At 38.6% G+C, this 25,355-nt stretch overlaps 2 protein-coding genes across 3 annotated transcripts; one reads left to right on the plus strand and one right to left on the minus strand.

Moving 5' to 3' along the window:
• Positions 1 to 884: 884 nt before the first annotated feature.
• On the minus strand, positions 885 to 19,205 carry man2a2 (mannosidase, alpha, class 2A, member 2). 2 transcript variants are annotated; one of them, XM_077709404.1, is made up of 25 exons: positions 19,017 to 19,205; positions 17,597 to 17,999; positions 17,343 to 17,504; positions 15,743 to 16,000; positions 15,455 to 15,599; positions 14,137 to 14,308; positions 13,775 to 13,902; positions 13,447 to 13,620; positions 12,992 to 13,178; positions 12,306 to 12,483; positions 11,587 to 11,789; positions 10,793 to 10,975; positions 10,248 to 10,362; positions 9,913 to 9,983; positions 9,647 to 9,812; positions 7,338 to 7,574; positions 7,143 to 7,262; positions 6,953 to 7,067; positions 6,655 to 6,788; positions 6,443 to 6,584; positions 6,170 to 6,303; positions 4,456 to 4,533; positions 3,887 to 4,081; positions 3,394 to 3,504; positions 885 to 2,919 (listed from the first exon to the last, which is right to left on the minus strand). In XM_077709404.1, exons 3-25 carry the CDS (start codon positions 17,472 to 17,474, stop codon positions 2,767 to 2,769), a joined length of 3,531 nt encoding a protein of 1,176 aa, XP_077565530.1. In that variant the 5' UTR covers positions 17,475 to 17,504; positions 17,597 to 17,999; positions 19,017 to 19,205; the 3' UTR covers positions 885 to 2,766. The 2 variants fall into 2 exon arrangements, with proteins under 2 accessions (XP_077565530.1, XP_077565524.1); XM_077709398.1 differs by lacking the exon at positions 4,456 to 4,533 and having other exon boundaries at positions 19,017 to 19,203.
• A 355-nt stretch (positions 19,206 to 19,560) lies between these two features.
• Positions 19,561 to 25,284, plus strand: unc45a (unc-45 myosin chaperone A). Its single transcript, XM_077709521.1, has 19 exons — positions 19,561 to 19,719; positions 19,821 to 20,013; positions 20,383 to 20,558; positions 20,649 to 20,738; positions 20,843 to 21,010; positions 21,109 to 21,277; positions 21,385 to 21,555; positions 21,674 to 21,845; positions 21,946 to 22,246; positions 22,324 to 22,418; positions 22,501 to 22,642; positions 22,803 to 22,943; positions 23,034 to 23,161; positions 23,239 to 23,305; positions 23,397 to 23,510; positions 23,588 to 23,703; positions 24,068 to 24,185; positions 24,260 to 24,415; positions 24,498 to 25,284. The coding sequence occupies exons 1-19, from the start codon at positions 19,696 to 19,698 to the stop codon at positions 24,783 to 24,785; spliced, it is 2,829 nt and encodes a 942-aa protein (XP_077565647.1). The 5' UTR covers positions 19,561 to 19,695; the 3' UTR covers positions 24,786 to 25,284.
• Positions 25,285 to 25,355: the final 71 nt, after the last annotated feature.

Raw genomic sequence — 25,355 nt, forward strand, 5'->3', positions numbered from 1 at the left:
TGCACAACCAAGTGACTACAGTTTCCTTTATAACCGTTTGAGTGTTTTGACAAGAAGTACACAGAAACAACTCAGTGAAAATGTGTCCCAACGGGGATTTGAACCCCAGTTTCTCGCATGGGAGTCAGGTGAACAAACCTTTAAGCCACAAATAAATACATATATATATATATATATATATATATATAAATATTTATATACGTCCATATATAAGTATAAAAATATATGTATATATACATATGTAAGTATATAAATATATGTATATATATACTAATATATAAGTATATAAATATATGTATATACATATATAAGTATATAAATATATGTATATATCTACACATATATATAAGTATTATATATGTAGATATATTGTTTCCACATCTTGTAAAATGATGTTTTATAATTTTAATTTAATATCTTTAAAAAAAAAAATCCTGAAAAAAATCTGAGAAGCGCAAAGTAGCGAGGGAACACTGTACTACATATAATTAATATTCAGTGGCGGTCTGTGAATTTCCTAGCAACACCTTCAGTTGTCAGAATCAATCTAACCCTCAAAAACTATTTTATGGCTATAAAACCTACTGCAGCTAAAAAAAAATCATCATTTATAACCTCATACAATTGAAATTCTGAATTAATTACTGGCACTTGATAGCACAAATTATGCATATAGAAAAAATATGCTATTTTGTGACTTTCAAGAGCACTGAACCCTCTAAGAGTCCCCACCCAAACATCAGTACTCCAAAAAACTGACCTTGTGAATGCTCATGTCATCCTTCCAACAGAACAGTGCAAAACTAATGCAAGACCCTGAAATAGCATCCAATGCAGGTGTATGCTGTGAAAGCATGAGTCTAAATATACGGTACGTCAACAGATTAGTAACTCAAATTTTCTTTATTTAGTTACTCTGCATTTTCACTCCATTGGGACGGAACCTACGTAGAAAGAAGATAGTCTGCCACCATTCATTACCTCTGAACATAATGTGCTACAGTAGTTGACAACTCTTTAAAAGAGACATTTTCAAAGATGCGCCAGTGAAAAGCAAAATAGAAATTAGGGGAAGAATTATTAGATATCCGCGCAGTGTGTTTATGTGACAGGCCTCTAGGGAAGAAAAAAAAAAGACCAGACCTAACAGTTAAGTAATGCACCGAGTCATAAAAAAAAGTGTCCACAGCTTCATTCTGAGTAAAGACTCAGCCACGGGGAAAACTCAGCAGCTCCGTGGAGATTCAATTTCGTTTCATGTGAAGCCCCGAGTTGTACCCACATCAGCCAGCTACACTTACATTGATACTCAGTCCTGCCTCTCAAATTTGACTTGAGGCAATTGAAATCACAGTAGACGGTGCAGTAAAGTGAAAAAATCCATCTGCAGAAGGTGCCTAGAAATTATCATTATGATGCTTTGATAAACAGGGGGAAAAAAACATGAAATGAAAATCTATACTGTGTTACTGATGTGCATAAACAGTAACTCACAAGAGGATTTTAACTCGAAGGCTGCAATTGATTCCGGTTAACGTCCAATCCATTGAAATTAAAGTAAACGATTACTGTCAACTCTTCCAGTAAACCAGGATTTGGAATACATTGCAGTGAATGGCAGCCAATGAGTTAAGCTCATTGCAATTCTTGTTTTAGGGCTGGTCTTGATAAATGATTTTAATAACTAGCGCGACAGGGCCTAAAACCGAACTCAAATTGGCTTGATTTCTCAGGCAAAATGTTTTAAATGGAAAAATAGGAATGCAGTTACAGCCTCATGAAAGGTCCCTGACATAATACAGGCATACATAAACACCAGTGTGAAAGAAAAAGAAAAAAAAAAGAAGTCTTAAGCCAGCATTGGATGTTTTTGTCTGAGCAATGATGTGATCAAATAACTCTTGGCTAATCTACAAAAAAATGCTCTTCAACATAGTTTGCAGAAAAGAATTCATTCTCTATGTACTTAAAATCGTTAGTGCATAACCACCTTCCAAACACCATGCTTGCTGGCGTGTTAAAGGCCCAACGTATTTATCAGCAAACCATTGATGGACAAGTCGCATTAAAATATTAATAATCACAAAATAATATCACCTCTCCTCTGTCCAATTGCTTCTTCAGCTTTATCCTGCTCACGCTAGTTGTTTACTGCAACAACGTGGGGAATTTGTCGTTAAAACAAGCAGGCTAGTGCTGGCCTAAGACTTCGAACGCACACACATGTACGGTCCAACGTTGGTTTGAGCCCGATTACACGCATGGCCGCTCACCGGTGACTAGGAAACAAGAATTAGCACAAATGTTGGCCCATGGTAAATTCACATCAGCTGCGATGTGGGAACCGCAAAAATTGAATAAAAGCAAAAGATGACATTAAAGTGGACCGAAACCAAGATTGCAAAATGTGCCAGCATCAGTGTGCGCATAGAAAAGTAAAAGTTCATAAAAGAAATAAAGCTTTTTAAATTGCACCCATGGGAGGCACACATTTTTCAGGAATCCCCCGAAACCACGTCACACCCCCTCTTCTTGTTCCCCCTAACACATCGTTGGGATATTTACATTCAGTAGTTCAGTTCCAGGCGAGAGCCGAGAGAGAACACATTCTTAAGCAGCAGCAGAACCTACTGCATCTGTGCTCGTGGAGAATTTCCAGTTCTCTGTGGCGCCTTCGACGCGGAGAGATTCCCCCGTGCTGGTCCAAAGCCGGTGAGGGTCCATTCTCGGTCTGAAGAGTCTGAGCCCGTTCAATCGTGCTGGCTCTTACCGTAACTTGAGCTTAAAAGTGGAGATCTCCATTGGATCCAGGCTGATTGTGGAAGTGTTCGCCAATGGTGGGCTTGAATACATCAACGTCAAAGATGTGGGCTGGAGTAGTTGCAGATCCAGGTTCTTGAACAGGCCGGAAACATTCATCTGCTCAGAAATAGACAAAAAGGTGCAGCATGAAAAAAAAAAAAATAATAATAATAAAGTTTTAACTTGTACAAACTAGATAGTGTATGCAGTATATTGGCACTATTAAAGTGAATGTATTGAAACTTGCTTTTTGAGTGAACAGAGTTGACAAAATTAAATGGATTTTTTCCCCACATATATACACATATATATTTATATATTTTTTCCCCCTGCTTTGAACTCTGCTGCTTACTCAGGGAAGCTAATTTATGCATTTTAACACACTAATGAGCTACAAGTCTTCAAGTCTTTTGTTTTAATATCCCATAATATAATGTGTAAACCTGCAGCTTGTTATCTAGAGTGGCCTACATTTAAAAAGAAATCTTTTCAACTTTGGTGTGTGCTTACAGTCCGGGGCAATTATCTGAAACAATTGTGTGTTTGTGCACATTCAAGTCAAGTTGCCCTTGCCTGTAATTGGTTTCTCACCTGTCCTTGGTTGGTGGTACAGTTGAAGCCCAAATTTGGAACATCCAAAGCACAGTCTAGGCCAAAACGGTGAAGAATTAAAGCAGTGTATTCTGATGGAGAGTTGGCGTCCTATGGATGCAAACAAAAATACATGTTCCATTAACAAAAGAAGGGTGAGGGCACTAAAATAAAACAGTTCCTATTCCCTGCAAGTATAGGGAAGCAGACTACTTTAATTCCGTTGGCCATGCATGGGTTTTCTCTAGGTACACCAGTATCCTCCCACGTCCAAAAGCATGTGCGAAAGGTTGGTTGAACACTCTGAAGTGCACCTTCGGTATGAGTTTGAGCGTGATTGGTTGTTTGTCTCATTGTGCTCTGTGAGTGGCAGGTAATCAATTGAGGGTGTCACCCGCCTACTGACCATTGTTAACTGGGATAGGCTAATGAATGAATGCCAAAGATGTTTATCGAAATTGGCAAGGTTTAAAAATAAGAATTGGCTTTTTACTTGGCTCTGAATGCTCCGCAAGTTTACAAGTTGGACATCACAGGGGAATGTGGTCTTGAGTGGCGCATAGGTTTCCAGAGGTGGCACGCCACGCCTTTTGGGCAAGACAGGCAAAGCCAGAACGTCGTGATTGAGGAGCCTGTTGGTCATGTGACTTAGCACAGACGGGAAGCTTGTCGTTGAGACATCTGTCACCTGGAGGAAGAGAGAGAAAATGAGGGTCCTTATATTGCTCAACAGTAGATCTTGTATATTTCACTTATGACAAACAACTATCAACACAGTGGGTTGGGTAATTTCTACTTCTAAGTCCCAAGTACAGTCCAGTTTTACCGTTCGTAAGCAATATGTCTAAAACTTTCCTCAATTGTGGATTTTGGCAGGCAGAAACACTATTCAATCAGAAGCAGCTACACAGTAAAACTGCTATGTCCACCTTACTGTTTTTTTTTGTTTTTTGAAAGAGTAATTTTGTAACATTGGGTATTTGTATCTATAAGAAAGGAAAACGAACTACAGGGCACAGGCTATGGGAACGAAAACTGGTGCTGTTCTCATGATTACATTACCTCCTCGAAACTGTCATGCAATATTTGGGGGAGAAGAGTATGAAATAAGGAGGCGAGTTTGGCAAAGAAGCCAGCATGCTGAAGGCAACAGAAGAGAAGAGATAGACAAAAATAACAAAAACACTTTAAATATGAGAATCCATTCATTAAGCTCATCGGGGGAAAACAATGCGGTAGCAGAGAAAAGCACCTCTTAAAATCAAATCATCTGTTCACGGATCAATCAGGGTTTAAGAGTGAACCTGCATTAACTTTATTTGAATCTATCTTACAGAGATTCTTTTGAAAAATAAAAGTATATATGTAGTGACTTTGGTTCCAAGGTAGATCATAAGCTGACATACTCAGTGACCGTAATGGTAATATAAGTAATAATCAAGTTTAAAATGAACTACGATCACCCAGCTTGCTCCCGAAACGTCACAACAGCCCAGAGACGTGAAAAGTACAACCAAAGAGCGGGTATGTGGTATTGTACTGACTAACTTGGGAGCTTAAGACAACCAATCGTGATTTGTTAGGCTCTGTGGATCCATGTGTATGTATCCCTAGAATATATCCACCAAATTTCATTCTGATTTGTCCAAAAAATAAAACGGGTAGCAATTTTAGTTATTCCTTTCCAAGAATAACAGAGCGAGCGTAAACCAGGTGGTTCTAAAAATACAAAGATTTATCTTTGCACACTCAACCCATACCTAGGGGCAAGTTAGAGTGTCCAATCAGCCTAGCATGCACGTTTTTGGGATGTGGCAGGAAGCCAGAGTACCCAGAGGAAACCCACACAGGCCTGGGGAGAACATACTGACTCCACACAGATGGACGTGGCCTGGATTTGAACCCAGGACCCCAGAGCTGTGAGGCCGAGCTGTGAGACAATGTACATGTAAAAAAAAAAAAATTTTTTTTACACAGATTTGGAATCTCCCAATTTCACATTTGTTGTGGTCAAATAAATCTCTGGTTTAAACTTTTTGCTTTAAAGCCAAAATGTATGTTAATCAGATTTAGATTAATGTATAGAGGTGGTAACTTACTGCTTTGAGGCTGTTTTATTAGCAGTGGCCTTATAAAAAGTGAAATAATTGCACTATTGAGAGCAATTCATACAACAAAGATCAGTTTTCAAGATAGCTCAAACGGGGTAATCTCAATGGAAAACAAGTGAGCAGCGCTAATGGTAGCATTACCAGTTCTTGTAGGTCAACAAGGCTAAGTTGATTTTGTATCAGTCTAAAAATATGAGACTCAAGAGTGCATTTGAGTTATAATGAAATCAGTGTAATTGTTTTCTGTTCAAGCTGGAAGGTGAAGGAGGAGTGGAAGAAACAGGTTTTTCAGTGGGATAAACCACAAACTGTTTTCCATACGGTGTTAAATGAGTTGTTAAAGATGTTCAATTTCCGGTGTACAGTAATCCCTCGAATATCGTGGTTAATGTAGACCAGACATGGACGCGATAATCGAAAATCGCGAAGTAGGGTCACCCTTAATATAACTACCTTTTTTTTCCATTCAGTGCTGAGTCCTAGTAGCAAGAGTGGCTTTGTCTTATGGGTTACAGTGTGGATTTTCAAATTTTTATGAACTTTCAAAAAATAATCAATTTTTAAAATTAATGTATAACAGAATAAAGAAATTGAAGTGTTGGCAATAAGTGAAGTTGCGATAATCGAGGGAAGACTGTATTTCCATTTTTATCAACTTTGCTTACCTTGTTTTCCATTGATCTCCTTTCCAGAAGCAGTCGAAAGCGGTTAACTGTCCTCTTGTTATCTTTGAGGCCCTGACCCAGCCCACGATTATCGTCCTGCATCAGCCGGCGGTCCAAAATTACTTCAAGCTCACCTAGAGGAAATGAATACACAATTTACTGCACATCCAAAACCTAGGTACGATGGCATTTTTCGTATGGGAAGGTTCAAAGAAACTAAAATTAGGAAGAAGAAAAAAGACAAAATTTAAGGAAACTAAATTCAATGCAGACCACTCTCCAGGCTGGTGACACCAAGAGACTGAGCTGTGTGCAGCGTCAGCCTATGATGGCTGTCCTGGATGTATGCCTGACTGGGCATTGGGTAGAAGTTGGCTTGCAAGGGAAGCTTCTGGTGGCGGCGACGCAGCTGCATCTACAAATGGAGTTTCAAGCTTCTCAACATATGAAGATAGATAGAGTATGGTAATCATTACCAGACTGACCTGAAATCCATTGAGGTCTGTGTAGAAAACATCCTCGCTCTGGATGTCAGTGACCAGACGCAACGCCAGCTCTTTGTTATTCTGGTCTCTGATATCCACAGTCGTAGTGATATCCAAAGATAAACCATCAACGCCTAGAAAATGAGAAAGTGAAAGCCTGTATCAATGTAAATTTTATTTGGTTATAAATTGTCAATTCACTTGGAGATTTTAATTTTAGCCTCTGTGGTTCCATACAACAAACAGAAGACAGCAGCTGCATTTTCTTTTTGAACAGATCCCACAGGAGTTTACTTACCGGGAACGTTGTGGATGCGAATTGCCTGCTGAAAGTGTCGGTAATAGGCCACTACTTCAGAGAAGAGAGGCCCCTCAACAACACGCACCTCAGGTGGCTGTTTTTGTTCATAGGGCTGAAAGCAGCAAAAACACTGGCTATTAGAATCATCAGCAGCAGCATTTTAGGAATGGAAATGAGGGAAAAATACCATTGCTTGTCCATCAGGCAGGAAAAGATAGGCACCACTCTTGTCTTTAGAAGGACGAGTCCCGTATACCATGAAGTGCATCTGGACCTTTATTTCCTGATAATCTTTGTGTTTGATACTCTGTAGGTTAAGAATCAATGAGCAAAGTGAGTATGCTTGGGATCAACGAGGAGCAATTCTGTTTCAGAAACAAACCTCCAAAAGCCCAGTAGTGCCAGAGAAGCCCAGTCTCAGAAACTGACTGCTGATGTAGAACGTCTCAGGGTCAGCTAGCTGAGATCGAACAGGAAGTGGGTCCGAAGTATGAGGAGAGACAGCACCTCCCGGCAGGCGGAGAAGGTTGTCTGAGCGCAGTGTCAAAGGCGAGTCTGGAGAGTTGTAAAGATGGAAGACCGCGAGACCTAATGGTGGTAGACGCACCATGAATGTAGCCTGTGAAGAAGGTTGCAAAGGAAAAAATAGATTATTGACATTCCCAGCCCCAGCTGCATATCCATTGCTGTAGACAACAGGTGTCAAATTCCATGCCTGGGGGGGAATCTGGCCTGCCATTTCATATTGAGTGGCCTGATAAATTAATCATGAGCATCGACTTCATCTTTGTTACTAAAATACCATTTAAATCCAATGTCTCTGATGCTTAAAGAAAGATCAAGGTTCGTAAAAATCTGAGAATATTTACTGTCCGTTTAAAAACAAAACTGCTCGTTTTTTAAAATAAAAATGTTAAACATAGGCAACGTTTGCAATCAAAATAGTTGTGAATTCAGTAGAAAATTGATTTTTGGTTGGAATTCATTGGTCAATTAATCATGGCAATCCAAATAGGCAGATATAATGGCCCTCTAAAAGAAACCATGACTACCATGTCCCGTGTTTGATCAGTTTGACAACTCTGCTGTAAACGGTGGAAAGCAGGCCATTTGTTAAACATTGAGGACATTTTAACGATCAACACCCTGCTGAAATTGAAAATAAAAACTACAATAATGTTTAATTTCCGAAGAATGCATTGGCATAATTCAGAAGAAGGGTAAAATCTCATCTTGGATTTCTGCCCCATTGGGCATTTCTGTCCTGTTTTCCCATGTTGTTCTATTTTTTTCTATCACTGCTTCCTCCCTTATCAGCACAATTTATCTCTAAGCCCTTCAGCCCACTTTCTCCAACCTAAAAAATGCAGCATGTGCGTTTCTTCTTGTGTCAGGCAACAAGAACCCCTGCTGTGTTACATTATGCCAACATGTTATTTTCCCCGTTAGGATGTTGTTTTTCTAAAGGGTAGATTGAGGCTTTTTATCTAAAACACTGATCAACCATTTCAGCATCCTTCAAAGATGGAAAAAATAGGCAGTACAAAGGATGACTGGTTGGCACAATTCTACACGATTAAGGGAACAAGGGTTCATGGTTTTGGTCAAAATTACTGTATGAAAATGTGTAAAATGTCAGGAGATGAATGAGTCTCATAAGAGCAAAATAATTCTCATGATGAGTTTGATTTTCATGTGAGTGAAATATTAAAGTTAGTATCTTTAAAAAAATATGAAAAAAAATGAATTTCTTCTATTTTAATTCAAAGACAAAATTGCTTGAACAACAATGAGATGGTGTCAGAAGAGGGATAAAGAATTGTTTTAGAAACTGCATAGGCCGTAACACTAGCACGTGCTGGTAGTAGAAATGACAGTATATTTGACAATAGTGCTAACAGGACTCGCCTTTTTTTCCTCCCTTTTAAAACCCTGATAAAATGGCACATTATTTAAATTCATTTCACATGGTTGTAAACAGCAATTTTTATTTTCGCACATTTTACTTATTTATAAATCAAGTTTACAGTCCCTTTTAAGCACAATTTCGCAATAATTTGAGATCCTTAACGACAACTACACCAATTCCAAAGGTTACTACTAAAAGAAATTCATCTCCGTGTAACACTTTCTAACCTTATCGGTATAAGAGATGCTCCCTGCTCTAACATTAATAGATTTAGAGTAAGCTCTATGAACAGGCTTTGACATGCCGATAGGCATGTATAGGCAAAATATTTCACCTAGTACAACTATTTTCTCCATTAACTGCAAATGATGTTTGTGCTGTTTCGTTTATGCATTATTACACACACTTTGGAATCTTCAGGAAATCAGTACGCATTATAGACAGAAAAGTTGTAGAGGACTCTCCAGATGCTCAGACTGGTTGCATCAGTTGACCTTCTAAACAATGTTTAATTGCCTGGTATTGCAGCATTTTGTATGATAATGAATGATTTTGTATAAAAGTTAGATCCTAATTGAAATAAATCATTTGGTTCATGTAGATTATAAAGGCATCTCTGATTTTGTTCAATCCTTTGCCTTAGATTCCGATTTTTGTCTTAATGTTTCACAAGGAAAGGGCAGCGCTCTGAAGAAGGATGTGATTCTGCAGAGCCCATAATAAAATAGGCCAAGCGTACATGAATTACTGTGAAGTAGAATTTATGCAAAGTCATCTCTCACCTCAAACACTTCTGCACTCATTTGTTTCGCCGAGCTCCACTGAGCGCTCAGTTGTACAGGGACAGTCTGTCCATCTTCAGTGAGCACTCTCACCTTGACGGTGTTCACTAACACAGTCACCGCACAAAGCCGCTCTTGCTCAAATGGGTTGAATAGGACCAGATACCTGATAGCGACGAGGGGGAAAAGAAAAAAAACAATAGGTCGCTTGAAATAAAGTAGAAGGAGGGAAAAGGCAAACACCATTGTAGTCATGTTGGTCCTACCTAGGTCCTGTGGCACCCAACTCAATTAAAGTGCGCTGAGGTAGAGAGTCCTGAGTAGCACGCCTGTCGTCCTAAACAAATCAAATACCCACTCAAATACACAATGGCACACTTATCCAAAAAGCCATGTTCCTATTCTGCTCACGGTCACAGGGAAGCGAGTCTATCCAAGTTGGGGGTTATAATCCTTTATCGAGAACACAACCACTCATCCAAATATCATCTTTCACTCACAGACTCTCACATAATGTATATTTAGCATCTTTAGTTAAAATAAATCTACAATAACCTGATAGACCTTATTTTTATCACTCTTACATTGTTTGTTTTCTTACCGTCTCTAGAAAAGGCTCTGTCTGGTAGAAGCGATAAAACTCTTTATTTTTCATCACCAGGAAATGAGCAGCATTGATGATCACTCTCTTCAGGTTGATAAGTGAGCGCAATAATCTATGGTAGAAAACAATAGTTTACTAGTCAGGAGCAGATGGTGAGCTATTCTGCTGCAGGCATAATCCAATCCAAATTGTCGACCTCTAACAACACTTGGTTGGCTGGCTCATTTATTGTTTAGGAATTCATGAATCTGAGGGAAGGCCAAGCTATGGGTGGTGAACTGGAAAAATAGAGGTAAATCAATCACGTTTGATTTTAAGTAGACGTGCGCCTCCCGAAGGCCTGATTGTAGTGCTTACGGTTTAACTACTAGGTTTTAACAAATGTAAATCTTCTCTGTCAGATGTTGTAAACCTAAGAATTCCAAAATAACAGTAAGTAACAAATAAGAAAAACAAAACAGTTAAAAGATAATTGCCAATGAGCAATTTGTAGGCGAACATATTATTTGATTGTCTCAAAATTGAGAGGGTTTTTTTTCTACCTGGTTCCATAGTCAATGACAACATTCTCTTTTGCGGTGCCAGTAATGCCATCGTGATGCTGGAAGAGGCCCACAGAGCGTCTGGCATCAACAAGCAGGGCGTAATCTGAAACTGGATAACGCCCTTCCATTCCCATGTGTCGGGCATTGACAAGAGCCAATGTGTAAAGGATCTCGGCTCCCCTGCAACATGAATAAATCAACAAGAAGCAGGGTGAAGGGGATTTGTTGTACTGCTCAACCATTAACAATTATGAAGCACTACTTTTTCAAATTCCAAAGTTTCAAGTTCCAATTTGAACCCTCTGGCTTGAAGAGGATATGCATTTTTGCACACTGAAAAGTTACGAGTCTTTTGGTTTCAATGTCTTATAATACAATGGGAAAAACTTTGGCTTATATATGGATAGATATAGTTTTTGTATCATTTTGCTTGTGCGTCTTACAGTCCCAAAATATGACCGCATAAGAGTCATCACCCATTCCATGATGTCAGTTACACCCAAACTTAAACACAATGATAGACTCAATTACAGGTGCATGTGGGTATTAGGTATGTAATGAAGAAAGACGGGTCATTTGGGATTAGTTAAAGTCACTCAAGATTAATTAGCTAAATGTGTACAAACACTGATGTCTCCACTATTACACATCAATAAAATGAAAATAATTTATTGAAGATTCTTTCTGGGATGAACATAGTAAAAGGTGTTATCATTCCCTTTAATATTGAACACCTAAATTATAAAGTACATTATCTAAGGTATCTATCTAAGTGGATGAGGCCGTCTCACCTGAGGTGTGACTCTATGGCACGATCCAAACTCTTGTAAAAGGGTCGTGATGTAAAGTAGCCAGTCCAGTAGTGGTCTTCGCGATCGGCATAAGCAAAGAAATCCCCACTAAGCACGGGGAAGTCTGGAGGTCGGGATCCCTGGGGCACGCCATATGATTTATACAAAGCATTGAAGTAGCCCGAGAGAGTTCCAAACTGAGCCTGGAGGAAAATAATCAGACATGAAAACTTCAAACTAAAAAGGAATCTATAATCATTTTTTAATAGAATTGTAATCAGTTTATCAAATTTTGTTTTATTTGCATTTAAATGTATGGTGAAATATATTCTCCCTAATTACTTTTCATTGACTTGGACAAGTTGTGTTTTATTTGTTAATCTTTAGGTTAATTCTTGGGTATCGATTAATGTGAAGGGCTTCTAGAAGTCACCTCTGTGCTTATGTCAATTAGAGGTCAATCTTCAAACAATCATTTTCGCAAGTGGAAACAATGAACAGTAATGCAAAGTTAAGAAGTTCATTTTCTAAGTTTCAAGTCTTACTAGATATAGGGTTTAAAAAATGGATATGCATAATTTCTTGATATTTATTCCCCCAAGTTCAAATAAGAATCAAACCTTTTTTCATATCTATTTTTATCGATTGCCTTAAAATAGACATAAAAAAATACTAAAAATAGATTAGTTGGTGTGTCAGTTGTTAAATTGCTTTCTCACCTTGACATGCATCTCAGGGTGAGAATTCATGTAGTCAAAGAGTTTCTGATAATTGATATATTGCTGGTCCCACTCCAAGGCCTTGTCATAACGGAAATCATCTCCCAATGGGATGAGAAGCACCTTGCTACGGTAAAGTTTGGACTTTTTGCGATACTGATCAAGGAGGAGTTGTGCCCTGCATTAGAAGGAAGCAAATTGAAACAAAGACCTTGTGCAGTCTGAAAAAGCACCTTTCAAATCAATTACTATATCCATGCCTTTAGCAGGTTCACAATAGGTGGACAGTTTACCATTAGCAAGAGAAATGTGTACTCAGAAGTTATTTATGGCTGGTGAAAGCTGCCCAACAATGTACATTCTAGATTCATTTGCCATTTTACTCCTTATTCATTCTCTTTTCACCAGTTGTCCTTAGAACAAGTGTGACTTTGGATAATGTGCATTACTCACAGCAAATTGAAACAGTCTATTCAGTCTGCAAGTCAGCCAGAATAATTTTCATTTGATTAGATATAATAAATAGTCCAAACATAAATTTGTGAGAATGCACTGTAGTGTAGCGACTTTGCAACAGACAAATCACAAACTAGAATAAATGTGAACAATGCTATTAAACAATCTTTAATTACTGATCCGTTAATCAATCATGTTAAAAATTCAAATTTAGCAGCAGTATGACTCACCTCTCAGCTACATTTGCCTCCACTACAGCCTTGGGTGGCACTTTCCATGGGCAGTTGATACGACCACCAGGTAGCCTCTTAAAATCAAACTGGCAGCAGATCTTTGGGTCTGGTCCACATGTATGAGGGACATCATAGCTGTAGAATGGCATCATGTGACAAAGGATGTCTGAAACGGATCCAGTGTCTGTAAAGGTGGTACAGGTGAACAAATATCACCAAGGATCAATAACATGTTGGCACACAAGAACAATGAGCAAGCACTGTTAAAAAAAAACAGCAGGAAAATGAGAGAACTTCTCATCTTTAACCTGTAACCTTATTTAAATATATTTTACTGAATACATAAGTACAAAAATGGAATATCCAGATGAAAAATTAAGAATATCAGGGTGAAAAAGGATGAATATCACCACTGTAGTAATAAACATACTTGAAACATGTCCTGCACTCACCCCATTCCTGTCGCCACATGAACTCAAGGTTGCGTGTGGCAGCAAAGTGTTTTTTGACCGAGTAGTGGACCCTCTGGATAAGCATGCTGGTTAAATTGGCTCTCTTTAGGACATAGGCCATAGTGGAGCTGTGGCCAAAAGGGTCTATCGCCCATCCGCTGCTGGGTATTGCCCCTGTAATTTGTAGAGTAAGACATGACCACACAAGTTTCATACCAGAACACTGATCGACTACAACAATTAATAATTCTGTGAAACGTGAGCTAAGCCAAAGTTTAAAAGGCAGACAAAGGGACATCTAAATTTAAGTGGATTGTTATCAATGCACCTATGTTTCTTTCCAGCCATTGATGTCCCTCAATAAGTTGGTCAATCATTGCGAAATAGTGAACATTGGCTTCGTCTGTCATGACCCATCCTCCTGTAACAATCTCTAGTTGTCCATTGAGGATCAATCTGTAGGACAGAGGATTACAAAAAGAAGGTAAGTGTAAGCCTTCCCTTTCGTGCAAGAAACACTTCATCCAGATAAATAGCTATTTGAAGAATGACCACAATCTGCTAGTGTGTATGAGCCTATATAAAACAAAAACACTATAACCATCCAAAAGCAGCACAGACATCTGTGATACTCTTCGGATTAAGCTGGCAGAATTGAAAAAATCAACACTTTATTGATCAGCGACTCACTTTCGAGTAGCCTCCTGCTTCTGTGCATCCACACTCTCCCACCATTTGGAAAAGAAGGAAATCTCAGACCATATGAACTTTCTGCGGGGATCCTCTGCCAGTTTCACCACCATGTTGTTTAAAATGTGTTGCGTCTGGTCTGTGAAATACTTGTCAAATGTCTTCACCCAACCTAAAATAAAGTGGTTCTTAGTATTCAGAAATGGGTATTCTGTTTCTACCACGTAAACAGTTCTGAAAATACTAACGGATCCCATCACCTAAACACTTTCCATTGTATTTGTAAAATGTATCACTAGGTTATATGACCCCTTTTCTTATAACAATCAAAAAACATTTGGGAGCAGAGAAACCTGTTCAATCCAGTTATTCTTTCCAAGTATTGACTTCTCAAATTTTCCAGGTCTCTATTGTGGTATTTTTCACTTCAGAATGCATTACACAATTTTAATGAAGGGCAAATCTGGATTGCCGTAGGGCCAGATTAGCACTCACCGCATTTTAGTATGAAATTATTCACCAACAGAATGTTGTTCCAAAACCTTAACATATAATTTGACTATAACTTTACAGAATAACACACCATCCATGGTACTGTATTTTCAGCTTCATACTGATCATGTGATTTAAATCTTTGGCCAGGGTCAATGAATTCTCAAAACAACTTGTCCAGTAGAGTTTAACTTTCTAGATCCAGCAACAAATGCCTTTAAGGGCAGGGCTTTTCTGAAGTGTTTTTGAGCCAACACTACAATATCATTTGTACAATTAAGCTACTTTTTGATTCAGTGGCAGATGAATGAATGTTCAAATGAAACAGGTATTTGGTTTGGTTTTTAGACATTCCGCAGAAGTACTGGTTTTACCAGATTATCTGAATTTTTCAACATGAAGAACAGATAATAACTTACAAGTTGGTAACCCTCAACCCATCCTTGCTTATGAAGAACCATCCTACCAAGTATGTTTTTACCCATTCATGATAGGCACTGAATCTTTTTAAATTAGTAATCATACTTGATTAAATTAAAATATCGTTAACCTCCTAAAACCCAGACTTTTGCAAGGCATGCATTTTTATTTTCTCTTTGATATTTACACTAATTGGGACCTGATGAGTGGAAAAACAAAAAAATATATATATATTTTTACATAATGTAGTTTCTGAGAAAAATGATGTCCACCCCATAAGTGGACGCCAGACCTTTGTAGTCCAAAATTTAACAAAGTTTTTGACAACCAAAATGTGATGTGCACACGTGGACGCCAGGTAATAGGAGGTTAATAAAGTTTTTGTTCACATGCACTTGGTGTTTACCTGGATCGTTGTGAGAGTGTGGGACTACAAAGACCTGGAGAGGTTCCTTGTCCCACTCTTCAGCTTCATAAGTTATTTCAAAACCCTGTTTCCACACGCCACCATCCGGGTTGTCAAATTTTAGGATCGAGTACACGTCCAACATCTGAAAAAAACGTATGGTGGTAATCGATTCAATAGCCAGAAGAAGAGAAAAAAAACACTACTAGTCTGCAAACTAAACATTTATGACATAAATGTTATGTGTACGTGCTTTATACGTGATTGTCTAAATTTTAAGTGGCAAACCTGAACGTCCGCCTGACTATGGCTGCCTGCAGCCAACTGACAGTCCTGGGGCTTGACAGCCAGGAATGAGGGTCGGCCGTCAAACGGAAGGACCCAGGAGCCATTGGCAGTCCTGAAGGGCAGGTGGCCACTGGGAGACACTGCTCCTGTGTCTGTAAGCTCCATGACAGAGTCTTTTATGTGACTAATGATTTGGTGGTTTTCCTCCAAGAGCTGCTCCAGCTGCTCTATCCGGTTTTGCAGGACTGAAATTTGGCTCTATAACACATACAAAATCAAAAGGTAACTCAAAAATCAAAGAAAATCTTCTAGGTCTTATTAAGTTTAACTGTTAAAAATAGGCTTCTTTGACACATCTTCAGATAAGTTTCACTTGAGCTACACTAAATTGCTTTATACTGGTGAATCTTTACGTTGAACTTTTGTCTTCTTATTGGCTCTCACATTTTCCCCATCCTCCGCATCACATCTATTTTAGCTAACGATCAGATATGACCAACTGGTCAGTACATAACACCAAAAGTCACACCCATTGTCTTGGGGGACAATGAAGGTAACAAAACTCCCATTTATTTTAACACATAGGAAGAAAGAGAGTTAAGTCAATTGCAGTAAGTGTTCAAACACCATAGATTTATGTCATGTGAAAAAAATAACAGTTTCAAATAAGAGATTTAAACTTTCTTCAATGTGATAAATTAAGAAGTCCATAAAAAAGCATAGGGGGGGGGCACGTTTTCGAAAATAAAAAAAACCAAGATCTCATAAAATAAAAATTGAAGTACTAACAATAGAAATTTTGTCATGAAAAATGAATAGGAATAGTAATTAGCAATTTACTCAATAATAAAAATACTGAAATCACAAAAACGTACAGATTTAATTCAAAACGCACGGAATTTTATCTTTTTTTTTTACAAGTGACAAAGAAACTTATATATAGATATAAAATATTTTTTGTATACTAAACAAGCAATCGAGCATCAACTTGAGGAGCTGTTGTGCTGATCTCTCCCACCTATGGTAAGTGACAACATAGTGTGTAAATGATGCTTAAAAATGCGGAGGCCCTCAGGCGGCTGCCACTCAGTGGTATCATGAACCAAAACGATGTTTAGAAATTGAAGCTGGCTTTCCATTTTCTGAAAAAGTCAGGTGGGGAGATTTTGCCAACCAGTGACAATATGTTTAACATAAAGTAAATACTCTACTGTCGTTTTAGCCCATGTCTATCCTTCACGGCAGAAAAAACAAGCAGGCAAATGAAAGGGGGCCATCAATGTCCCATCGCAATAGCTGGCAGTTTCAGTGGATATCAGACACATTGAGACTATTCCTATTGCTATTGTTATATTAGTGTTTGAATGATCTAAGTTTTGATTGTTTGTGAGCAGCTTTTATCAACAACGAAATAACTGTTTTAGTTTCTGAATTGGGAATTACAAAAGACTAAAATCTGGATTATCGCTTGGGCTGTCACAGCGCATTTATTTCCAATATAGTGTTAAAAATAAAGCTAATAGATATTTAAAATTGCCAAAAAATGAAATGCAGTGCAAATCAAACAAAAAAACTCAAGAAACCTGACATTTATTCTTACCCGTGGAAAGTTTCCACCATTTTGTCGCCTTGCAGGGTCATGTTGGACACGATCCAACATGAGATAGAGTGAAAAAACAGCCACACAGAAGATGGCCCCTCCACACACAGTCACCTGTTTCCTCAGCTTCATTCTCTCTCAGGACAGGATTTTTAACTGATTCTAGAAAAAAAACGTAGTTCCTTCAACCAAAAGAGAAACAAATAGAATCAAAATGGCAAACAGCCCATTAGGTAAAAAAATATTGCACATACTCAGAGATATTGCCAGGTTTGCTAGCCTCCATTCATGATACTTGTGACTACACAAACATGGACAGTGGCAAAAAGGGACCTGAATGAAGTGACAAAAATCTGCAATAGCTGGCAAGTTGTCCTTCAGCTCAGGCCTGGCCACAGCCACCGATGGTCACCTTCAAAGTGACCCTTGAGTTCAAACATCCAAATTGATGAGATTGCAGGAAAATTGTAAACAAGTGCCAGACAGATGGGAGGAAAACAACAGGAAAGTGTGTCCCTGCCGAATGAGGTGAAAACAACTGGGCTTGCACTTTTCTATCGACTTCCACGATCACAGAAGCATCTAATTCTTCATTGTTCTCCTTTCCCCTTTTTTCAAAGCTTTCCCAGTCACCACTTGTCTGTCCAAAAGTTGGATCTGTGGGGAACAAAATATATTTGTGGTTAATAACAGTGGTTTTGATTACACAAACATTCATTGACTGTTGAAATACACGAGATGAAAGGCAACACTTTAGTCATCAGGGTTTCAAAACTAACATCCATTATGTATCTCTAGAGTGTAGTGAGAAAACAAGATACAAGTAAAAGTAAGAGAAATTTTACAGGAAGCAGCTGGTGGGGGGTATACTTCCTCTAAGCTCTAACGGATATTCTTGGTTCACCAATGTGCAATCCATCACAAGTATAATCGGCTCACTACTCAAGGTGGTTGAGACTACTCGAACATAATCAACCAGATGTGGTATTGGAAATTGAACAAACGTTGACATGTTCAGACATATGGCAAGTGTCAAAACCTATGACCCGAATACGAAAGAAGTTTATGAATCTGACTTCTTCTGAAAAACAAGACTAATCCCAAACTGGCTGTTGATTCTGGTATATTATTGCGTATACAGAATTAACCCGATTTCAGCAACATGCCCAATCGTTTGTGTAAACAATGACTAGTCCTTAACATCTGTTTGCCTACATTGCAAACGTGTTGCAACTCTGTTAAAATTTGACTTTGTTCGACTTTTAAACAGGACACTTAGGTCACACGTTTTCCATCAGAAAGAATTCTAGATCCTTAATTTCCCTACTGAACAAAGATGAAATCTGTTAAATAGCAACAGGAATGTTTCATTAATGAAAAACTAAAGCAGGATAACATGCTAGCGCTAATGACAAGGTATTCCAACCGGCTCTGTCCGCCGATTAAAAATATTGTCCAATTTAATAAATTAATGACATAGCATTTAAACGTGGGAACAACATTGAAATCCTCAACATAAAATGCTTGTTAGACAGGGCATGTGTTGTCTTGTTGCGTTCTGACAATAACCTTAAGCGCTAAGAGCCAGAGCTAACCTTTAACAAGTTTTCATCTGAACCTATGTTTAAATACTTGTTTAACTATATCAAATAAAATTTAAAATTCTGACGTTACCTGTCATTAGGGGCGAGTGGACCGTGAACGAGGAGCCCCCTTGTGTGTGCCTGTGTATGTGCCCCGGGCTACAGTCAAGTGAGGTTGCCAGCAACGCGACTATGGCATATTAGCAGTTAGCTAGCTAGCTCCGTCATCTGCAGCAAACATAGATACTAACGACAGGTAGATACGACATGCTTCATTGAGCAGTGCGTCTTCAAGTGCTGTTCTGTTAGTTCTGCGCCCGGCTTTACTCTATGCGACATTTATAGATATCCACTTGTATTTTTTAAAGATATATTATTATAGGGTTTTTTAAAAACATTAAAATCACGTTGTCAAAAAAGCAAACCTTATAAAGAAAGCAGGAAAATGAGCAATATATGGTTGTTGCTATGAAATGAAGGTGATGATGGGTCAACACGTATAATACAATTTATTTTTTTAAGAGAAGTGCACAGTTCTGGCATTGTCTAAATGTAAAATATACAATTTACAAGACTTGTCTTATGAGCGCTCCTTTTATAGTAATGCAGCGTAGTGGGGGGGCGTGGTCGTGAACCGCAACGTCAACATTTCGCACTTTAACACGCGGAAGTGCAGTTTAATTGAAGTTAGCGGGTTTTGTCAGTATTGTTAGGGATTCGATTCGATTTAAATTGCCAACCAACGCTTAACTGTGTGGATCTACGTAAACATGAGTAAGACAGAAGAAGAAAAGGTACAAATGGAACACATCCTTGAATGGGTATTTTCTCTAAGCGCATCTGTGATAGTGAGCTTGAATTCATATCTTTGGATCGGTCCTTTTTTTCCTTCTAGGGTCCTGCAGCTCTCAGGGAAAAGGGAAACAACCTTTTTAAAGCTGGGGACTTGCAGGGGGCTCTTTGTTGTTACACTAAAGCGCTGAAGTTGAGTGACAACCGACAAGAAAGTGCTGTACTTTATCGCAATCGTTCTGCATGCTACTTGAAACTGGAGGATTATAGCAAAGCAGAGACAGATGCTTCTAAATGTAAGATATATGTGTAATGTATTCCTCTCGGGATAATATCAGAAATACTGTTTTTTGTTAAATAGACGCTACAAAACGTGTAAATAGGATGTGAGTTTTCCTAACGTGCAATGTGTATATCCTTTTGATGTGCATCTCTTCCTTTTGGCCGACTTTTAAGCTTCTTCTTTTTTACGATAATATAATTCTCATTTAGACTATGTGTTCCGTGTGTATTAAATGCTCAGAATATTGTCTTTGCAAAAGCAGAAACTAGGATCATTCAGCTAATGTATGACACAGTGTATGTCATTAGATTTTGCAGCTGAACATATTTAAATGTCCCATGTGTCCAAGTGCACAGTTACCTTTTATGTTTATGTATTTCAGCTCTTGAAACTGACCCAAGTGATGTGAAAGCCAGGTTTCGGAGGGCACAGGCTTTTCAAAAACTTGGCCGTTTTGACCAGGCCTTTCTAGATGTGCAGAAGTGTGCCCAGCTTGAGCCCAAAAACCAAGCATTCCAAGATCTCCTTAGACAACTAGGAGCACAAATTCACCAAAAGGTAATGTAATTCTCATTTGTTGATATTCTGGACGGCTTTCCCAAAAGGAGACTGCCCATCAACCTTTTTTTTTTCCCCTAATCTTGTTAGTCGCTACAACTCAACTCAACAGATGCACGAGTGCAACAGATGTTCTCCCTTCTCCTAGATGCATCTGTAAAAGATTCTGACCGGCAAAAGGTAGGTTTATTTCCCCCAGTCGAGATTCTGCTGAATATGAATTCATTCACACAGGAGTGTTGTGTACTGCCCAAGTACTAAAATGATCAAATGTCTGATTTTAGGCTGCCCAGAATCTAGTAGTGTTATCCCGAGAAGATGCCGGAGCAGAGCAGATATTCCGTAACGATGGCGTGAAGTTGATACACCAACTCCTTCAGTCAAAGCAGGAGGATGTTGTCCTTTCTGCTTTAAGGACTCTGGTTGGCTTGTGCACAGAGCATCAGTCTAGAGTAAAAAAAACATATTTTGTCATTCTTCTATTGAGCCAATCCTGTTGGATTTTGCCTTTTCGATTTTTCTTAATGCTGCTTTGTATGGTTTAACCTAGACAATGGCAATTGTGAATGAGCTTGGAATGGAGCAACTGTGCACAGTAATGGGATCAGGAAGACCGACTGTTTCTCTTGCAACCTGCCACCTGCTGCAAGTGATGTTTGAAGCTCTCACACAAGGCATGAAAAGGGAGATCAGGGGTAAAGAAGAAGCCATACTTCCTGGTGAGTCTGGATTCTTCTCATGATTTTTGGAATTTTACTGTGTTATTTTAGCAGAAAGTGAAAAAACCCAGTGGGGATTTTGTTAACTAGATCCATTTTACTAATAGAACCATCTAAGGAGCTTCGCTCAATGTTTCGCCACCTGCTGGAGATGATGCCAGCGTCAAATGTATCAGGAGCAGGGAGAGATAATGCCATCAATCTCTTAGTCAAACAAGTACCCCGCAAATCCGTAAAGAACCCAGACAACTCCCTGACACTATGGGTGATAGACCAGGGTAGGTGTTTTATTTTATTTGGTTTATAAGTGGAAACTTGACACCATCTCAGAAATCAACTTAGGAATAGTAGTGCCATGTATGAGTCCAGACAAATTACTGTTAATTCCTCTTGCAGGGTTGAAGAAGATTTTGGAGGTGGCTGCATCAGTGCATGAGCTCTCAGAAGGACCAACACTTACAGATAACTCCCACATGAGCTGCTCAGTTTTGCTTAGCAAACTTTATGATGATCTTCAAAGTGACAAAGAGAGAGAGAACTTCACAAAATTATGTGAAGACTACATCCGGTGAGTTGGTCACCTGGCTTTATCAAAATAATTTAAGTAGTGACAAAATGCCTCCCTAAAATTCCCCTATCAAATATTATGTTCTTTTTTTTTTTTTTAGACAACATTTCAACCAGATGGGCCTTAACGGCAAACTGCGAGCCATCCAAACTGTATCTGTACTCCTCCAAGGCCCAAGTGATGTTGGCAACCAAACCCTTGAGATGTCAGGAATGATGGATGCAGTTATATCATTGTGTGCTTCTGAAGATGTCATTCACCAGCAGGTTGCAGTGGAGGCACTTATTCATGCAGCAGGTAAAGCTAAGAGGGCTTCCTTTATCACAGCCAATGGTGTAACACTTCTCAAGGACCTCTACAAGAAAAGTGACAATGACAGGATACGTGTGAGAGCACTGGTGGTAAGACAGCCTTAGCTGTAGATGTGCAAATCTGTAAATATATGGACAGAAATAGCAATCTATTGTTTTTTTTTTAGGGTTTGTGCAAACTTGGATCAGCAGGAGGGACAGATTTTAGCATGAAACAGTTTGCTGAAGGATCTACATTAAAGCTCTCCAAACAGTGCAGGAAGTATGTTTTTCCAAAAATGAGTTGGACTCAAGTGTTACTGTAAAAATAGCTAAATAGTGGTTGATGGATACCTTTCTGTTAGGTGGCTTTGTAATGAGTCTCTACCACCAACATCCCGCCGGTGGTCGGTGGAAGGTTTGGCCTATCTCACCTTTGATGCGGATGTGAAAGAAGATTTGGTTGAAGACAAGACTGCTCTTCAGGCCATGTTTGAACTCGCAAAGGTTGGATTTGTCAGGATGTTTTGCATCAGGAAACTTTTAGGGAAAATTTCCCTGTGAAAATATAGTTTTATTTTAATAGTGAAAGTAGTAGAAGTATATATCAAGTATCAATTTATTTGGGATTACCATCAATAATCTGATTTTCTTTTTAACATTGCAGTCTGAGGACAAAACCGTGCTCTTTGCTGTTGGTTCCACGTTGGTGAACTGCACTAACAGCTATGAGGTAGAAAAACCTGATCCTCAGATGCTCGAGCTGGCTAAGTATGCAAAGCAGCATGTCCGAGAAGAGCACCCTAAGGTACAACACCAATAGTCTTTTCAAGATGAATATCAGTTTGATTCTGAAATCCCAAATTGCTGTACATGAAACTATGATTTGTGTTTTCAGGATGCAGATTCCTATGTAAATAAGAGATTAATAAAGTTGCTGGAAGCTGGAGTGGTTTCTGCATTAGTATGCATGGTCAAAAATGAAAGTCCAACTCTTACAGAGGCTTGCAAGGAATGTATCGCCAGGTATGAATTTCACATAGTTTTATTTTGCCTATTGTTTCACCCTTTTGCTCAATGTCTATTATACCATTTCATGGCAGAGTATTTTTGGCTTTAGTGGAAAGACAGGAAGATCGAGGCACAGTAGTGGCACATGGTGGGGGAAAGGTACAACCATATAGATTGCATTATTTAAGTGCATATACCTGAGAGTCAGTCTCTTGCAATCTAATAATACAGTTTGATTGTTTCCCACAAGGCTCTCATCCCACTTGCATCTGAAAACACCGATGTAGGAAAAGTAAAAGCAGCACAAGCACTTTCCAAAATTACTATTACATCCAATCCAGAGATTGCCTTCCCAGGAGAAAGGGTAAAATAAATCGATGCTACTTTTGAAGCTGTATTTTGGTGGTTAAAGTCACCACTCATGTCTTTTTTTCATTTCAGATATATGAGGTTGTCCGCCCACTTGTCAGTCTCTTAAATCTTCATTGCACCCTGCTACAAAATTTTGAGGCACTCATGGCTTTGACCAACCTGGCCGGAATCGGCGAGAGACTCAGGTTAGCCTCGAGGGGAAAGTATTTTTTAAGAAATTGGAATGGCGAAATACACTTTCCAAGATATAACTTGGCAGTTACTGTTTTTTTTTAAGATTTTACGGAAGGGTAAAATCTTTTTTTTCATATGGGAGTTAAAAAATATATATATCTTTTTTAAAAATAAAAATTAATTAGATTATTTTTGAAAATACAGTAGAGTAACGGCTACAAACTGTCATAAAAAAACAGACGTTTGGAAGCCTGTTTTAAATAATTCACCGTTACTCACTTTTTTATGGTTGAATATACCTTAATGATGAAGTATTGCTGTAACCTCATATTTGTCAAGTGTTGTAATTAATCTTAAGCATATTTTGTTTGTCAGACAAAAGATAATAAAGGAGAAGGCTGTTCCAAAAATTGAAGGCTATATGTTTGAGGAGCATGACCTGGTCCGAGCAGCAGCCACAGAATGCATGTGTAACCTCATCCTGAGCACAGAGGTTAGACACGCATACATGACATACACACAAATGCAAACAAATATTCACCTTGGGCACCTAATGTCTATGGCCAGGTGCAGAAGCTGTACCTCTCCACTGGTAGTGATCGTCTTAAGCTGCTGGTTCTGTACTGTGGCGAGGACGATGAAAGGTTGAGAAAAGCTGCAGCAGGAACACTAGCCATGCTGACTGCCGAGCAGCCTGAGCTTTGTGCTAACATCATCACAACAGTGAGTGTAGTGCCATACCGTTACATTGCAAACATCCATGCCACTCTTGTGACTTTTTTTTTGGTGTGTTTTTCTTCTTCAGACCACCCATTGGCTAGAGATTCTGCAGGCACTCCTACTAAGTGAAATATCTGACTTGCGTCACCGTGGTGCAGTTATTATCTTTAACATGATGCAGGCTGAGAAAAGTCTAGCAGAGAAACTCATTGAGAGTGAGGTTTTAGAGATTCTTTCTGTTTTGGCAAAGGGAAAGCAAGTTGTGCCAGAACCTGCTTCAAAAATAGCTCAGAACTGCCTGGATAAGGCGATAGAGTATGGTATCATTAAGAACAGAGAGGAAAAGGAAGAGATGGAAGAAAATTGCGCCTGAATCATTCCATAAGAGCAATATCTATGAACACTTAAGCTTTTCTTTTTGTGTGTGTTTTGTTTGAATTTTTGTGCTTGTGATCATAAGTTTTATTTGAATTTCATGCATGTTTTTCATCCTTAAAAAACAAAGGACCAGAAGAGTTTAGAAAGTGACTAAAAAACAGATATTTATCAGTTTCCAGCTTTTTAACCATCTTTTTAAAAGAGTTTTCTATAGATGTAGTTTATCACACATCACAATTATGTATTTTTATGAAACCAATGCACAGAAAAAAAATAATGGTCCAATTTTCATTTTTTTCCCGTCTTGTCACACAATTTGCTGTCATGTATTTGTAAAAATAATTCATGTTTATTTCAAGTATACTATGTATTTACACTTAAGACTGATTAGAAAAAAAAATCTGAGCTGTAATCTGCCTTTCGCCCCCGACAATGATGAGAAGTGTTAAATATAAATGTATTTTTACACTAATACACTACAAAATGAGACCTTATTGCTGCTCAGAATTGTTATTTTTATATGCGCATGCGCAATAAGGGTTCATGTGGGTGAGCGCACGCGCAA

Source organism: Stigmatopora nigra, chromosome 2, assembly GCF_051989575.1.
Source record: "Stigmatopora nigra isolate UIUO_SnigA chromosome 2, RoL_Snig_1.1, whole genome shotgun sequence".
In the NCBI taxonomy this organism is placed as follows: Eukaryota; Metazoa; Chordata; class Actinopteri; order Syngnathiformes; family Syngnathidae; genus Stigmatopora; species Stigmatopora nigra.

Coding starts and splice junctions, on each gene's coding strand:
- man2a2 (XM_077709404.1), bottom strand. CDS start 17,474: ATGAAGCTGAGGAAACAGGTGACTGTGTGTGGAGGGGCCATCTTCTGT. Junction 9,984..10,247: donor CAGAGCCTTTTCTAGAGACG/GTAAGAAAACAA, acceptor TGATTTGTTTAG/GACGACAGGCGTGCTACTCA. Junction 4,534..6,169: donor GGAGATCAATGGAAAACAAG/GTAAGCAAAGTT, acceptor TGTTGCCTTCAG/CATGCTGGCTTCTTTGCCAA.
- unc45a (XM_077709521.1), top strand. CDS start 19,696: ATGAGTAAGACAGAAGAAGAAAAG. Junction 21,278..21,384: donor AGAAGAAGCCATACTTCCTG/GTGAGTCTGGAT, acceptor TTTTACTAATAG/AACCATCTAAGGAGCTTCGC. Junction 21,846..21,945: donor TTATGTGAAGACTACATCCG/GTGAGTTGGTCA, acceptor TTTTTTTTTTAG/ACAACATTTCAACCAGATGG.